The following is a 3,775-nucleotide window of genomic DNA, read 5'->3' on the forward strand; positions in this document are numbered from 1 at the left end:
AATGGCTTACCAAGAAGGCTATTAAAGATATCAAAGATATATATCATCACGTATATGTATATATTTGATGCGCTGTCCTTTCCGTAGTCTACAATGAATTGAGACTAATTAAATCCAGAAATACAAAAAAAAATGTGTATGGAATAACGATCCTATCCCCGTTTGGTTTGTGTACCATAGCTGGGTAATCCCAACATATATACAATGTAGATGTATTGTTAATGCTATAGTCGATGCCGACAAAAAATGCTCGCTGCAGTTTTTCGCGTTCCCCTTGTAGAACCTCATTGGTATATAAGGGGGATAACTCTATGAACATTTCCGGTAGTAAAGCGCACATGTGTTGAGAATTGATGATGGTTGGTTTTACACTGGCATCATTTTGAGAGTGATAACGATTATCTTCACTTCCTTGACTTAATCAGCACGAACATGAGTATAATACCATGTCTGACGTGGGTAAGGCGAGGTGTCGCTAAAAGTAGCCCCGAGAAAGTAAGTTTACATCTGATCTACGTGATATGTACATGTGTTGACATCTGTAGCTTGCCACACAGTAGTACTAATATTAATACACGGCCTCCTCCTGACGACGCAATATAAAAAAACATGTCTCATCGTCAGAAAAGCTACGTTATCACAGGTAGCCACACAGTAGCTAGAATAATAGTCGTTTTACTTATTCAAAATAAGAACAAAATGCTAAGCTAATGATTAAGTTTAATGATACTAACATTCATTAAATATATGGGAACAGCTAGCAATTATGTAATCAATTGGGATGTAGATATCAGGCAGATAGGTTGGGAACAACCTCTCACACGATAGGATGCTGTGTAACTCCTAGTCATCCTCCCAAGTCAGAGGATAAAATGCCTCTGAATTCCAACACATTTGTGTATGGAAAATCTTAATCAATTTTCTTAAAAAATAACCAAAAAACAGGTAACATTTGCATGCACAGAGTGAAATATTTAGGCTATAGAAAAAAAATGTTGTCAGGTTTGTTAACGTTTACGATTGTTGAACAATTACTTGAAAGTGTTCATATAGCCAGTTGAAGTTATGTATTTCATCTCATGATATAAACAGTTTTATATAAATGTAAGCTAAGTTGAATTTAAAACTTTTATAGAAATGTAAGTTAAGTTGAATTTAAAAGATTAAATCAGTTTTGTACAGTATGATTTCTTCATTATTTTACTCCATTTAGATATAAAAACTGATTATACCTAAAACGAACAATATCTATTTTTACAGGTTAAATTGGAAAAAGAAGACCTGAGGAGAATCATAGAAGAAACCAGAGAGTGTGTAAATTACCAAGATCCATATGAAACATCATACATGTACTTGCTACCATGTAAAATCTTCAAAGAGGCAAAACTGCTTCGGAAAAATAAAATATCATGTCTAGATATATATTTATATCTACCCTATTTTTCATCATAGCTGTTTTATGCAATAAATTGATTGAATTCAAGCAATAGCAAGATGTGAGAAATTCTGTTGATCAACTTGATTTCAAAAATCAAAAAATGAGAATGAAAAAGATGATAAAGTTCATCATAAATAAGGAGACTTTGCAGGTACATGTATGCAATGACCTGACTTGATTTTACTTGATACACCGTAACACGTAAAACGTCTTCTCAATGTTGAACAAAATATTTTAGATAGTAAAGAAGGAGATATTATAGATTATTAACATGAAAAATGTCAATAATTAGTCGCAAACTATTTGCTAAATTTAAGCCTTGTTCTCATAAAAGGAATTACAAGTAGTAATTTATGTGCAGTATTCCTGACTTGGTAGAGAAAGGTTTGCTTGCCTATTCTTAACTAATAAAGTTTATCGTATGTTTATATTCCGACTGTGCAAAGTTTTTTCTGAGGGTATAGAATTTGTGGTCATTTTCAGAACTGAGGCTTGAGACCTGCCATACATATCTAACACAATTTGAGCATGAGACTTGCAAAACGTTCTTCAGAAAATTTCCTCACAGCATAGGACACATTTCTCATGAATTACAATCAGTCCCATGAAAGGAACATTTTGGTCAATCCTAATGAAGAAAATATAGCCTCATGGATTCACTATGGTCAATGACAGGTCTTAGATCACAGACCAGCCACTTAAACTATTATTATTTTTAACTTAATAGAGAACTTGAGGAAGATGAACCATCGGACACGTCAGAAGAGGAGGAGGAGGAAGAGGAGACTAAAGGAGCTTCCGGGGGGAAGATGCAGAAGAAGGTTGAAAAAATAGATAAAAAAAAGAGGAAGCACGAAGACAATGGAACCACAGAGGGTGATGATATAGTGGACAAATATGGATTAGATGATTATGATGATGACAATAATGAAGATGGTAATCTAATATCTATAAAATTCATATTACATAAAAAACATGTCTACAGCTGAAGATTCAATTGTTGCTGTAATAATTCTTATCTTGGTTAATATAGAATTAAGTTTAAGTTTTCTGTTCTGTTTTTATTTTTCATGCAGCAAATTGCTTGTAAGCTATATGGATAAACTCTGCAATTGATTAAGGTTATAGAAATATATATATACGTTAGTGAAATATTATGAAAAGCATCCATGTGTATGTGTATGCTCACATGCATTTGTGTGTGTGGATGTATTTACATATGTGTATGCATATGATATTAAGGATATGGAAAGGTGGCATTTTCTGATCCTGTACACTCATATATGAATATGACAGAGCAACGAGGGGTGTAAATATATTAACTAATTTGTTTTACAGGAGGGTAGCTATATCCTATAAATGTCTTATATCCAATAAATAAGTCTTATATCCTATACATATGTTTTACTGAGAGGGTAATTAAATGTCTTACAGGAAGGTAGTTTTGCTAGTCATTTGGAATGTATGTACTATCATATAATAATTGATTTCCCTTCTTCTGTTATGTTGATAGAACGTAACCCCCTTAAAGGACTTGGTAACTTGGTATACTACACAAGCAACGACGACGACCCTTACATCACGCTTAAAGATGAGGTAAGGCATTGTTTCATCAGTAGTGAAATATAGAACACATCATTGGAATAAAATGGTGTACTTAAACATTATAATGCCAAAATAGTTTTCCAGTAACATATATATAGGTTATCTAAAGGTGTCTTCAGTGATACCAGATATACCTCACAGGTGTGGCTAATATTTTGATATTTTTGACAAGTGCACGGCACCAATGAAAGATTGTAAAATATTAGCCACACAAGTGAAATATATTTGGTATGACTGAAGACACTATCAGATAGTCTGTTAATTACATTTTTTATAGCTCATAGGACATGTAATTATAAGCTTATGTCATGGTGCGGCGTCCGTCGACCGTCCGTCAATCTTATGTTTAAACAACTTCTTCTGAAGGTCCAAAAGTCGTACAGTCATGATATTTGGCCAGAAGCATCCAATGGAGGCGCCCAACAAAGTTTGCAAATGAAATGACCTTGACCTACTTTCAAGGTCAAAGGGGTGAAATAGATCTAAACCTTCAAACAACTTCTGAAGATCTGATTGCCCTAAAGTCATGATATTTGCCTAGTAGCATCATATGATGGAACCATATGAATTTGCGAATGAAAATGACATTGACCTGTACTTGAGTTCAACAACATTTGGACATGAATATGCCTTGCCCTACATATACTTTCAAGGTCACAGGGGTCAAATAACTGCAAACCTTTAACTGCTTCTGAATATCCAATCAACCTAACTTCACAATATTTGGCCAAC

The 3,775-nt window shown here is 33.8% G+C and overlaps 1 protein-coding gene across 1 annotated transcript; it reads left to right on the plus strand.

Annotated features, from left to right (window-relative positions):
- Positions 1–302: 302 nt before the first annotated feature.
- Positions 303–3,034, plus strand: LOC110444608 (periodic tryptophan protein 1 homolog; the record flags this gene model as incomplete). The annotated part of the gene is made up of 4 exons (XM_021488973.1): positions 303–495; positions 1,261–1,310; positions 2,166–2,374; positions 2,952–3,034. Coding segments are annotated over exons 1-4 (405 nt in total), but the record flags the coding sequence as incomplete, so codon positions are not given.
- Between the last annotated feature and the right edge of the window lie 741 nt (positions 3,035–3,775).

This window comes from Mizuhopecten yessoensis, unplaced genomic scaffold (genome assembly GCF_002113885.1).
Source record: "Mizuhopecten yessoensis strain PY_sf001 unplaced genomic scaffold, ASM211388v2 hete_36150760, whole genome shotgun sequence".
Lineage (NCBI taxonomy): Eukaryota > Metazoa > Mollusca > Bivalvia > Pectinida > Pectinidae > Mizuhopecten > Mizuhopecten yessoensis.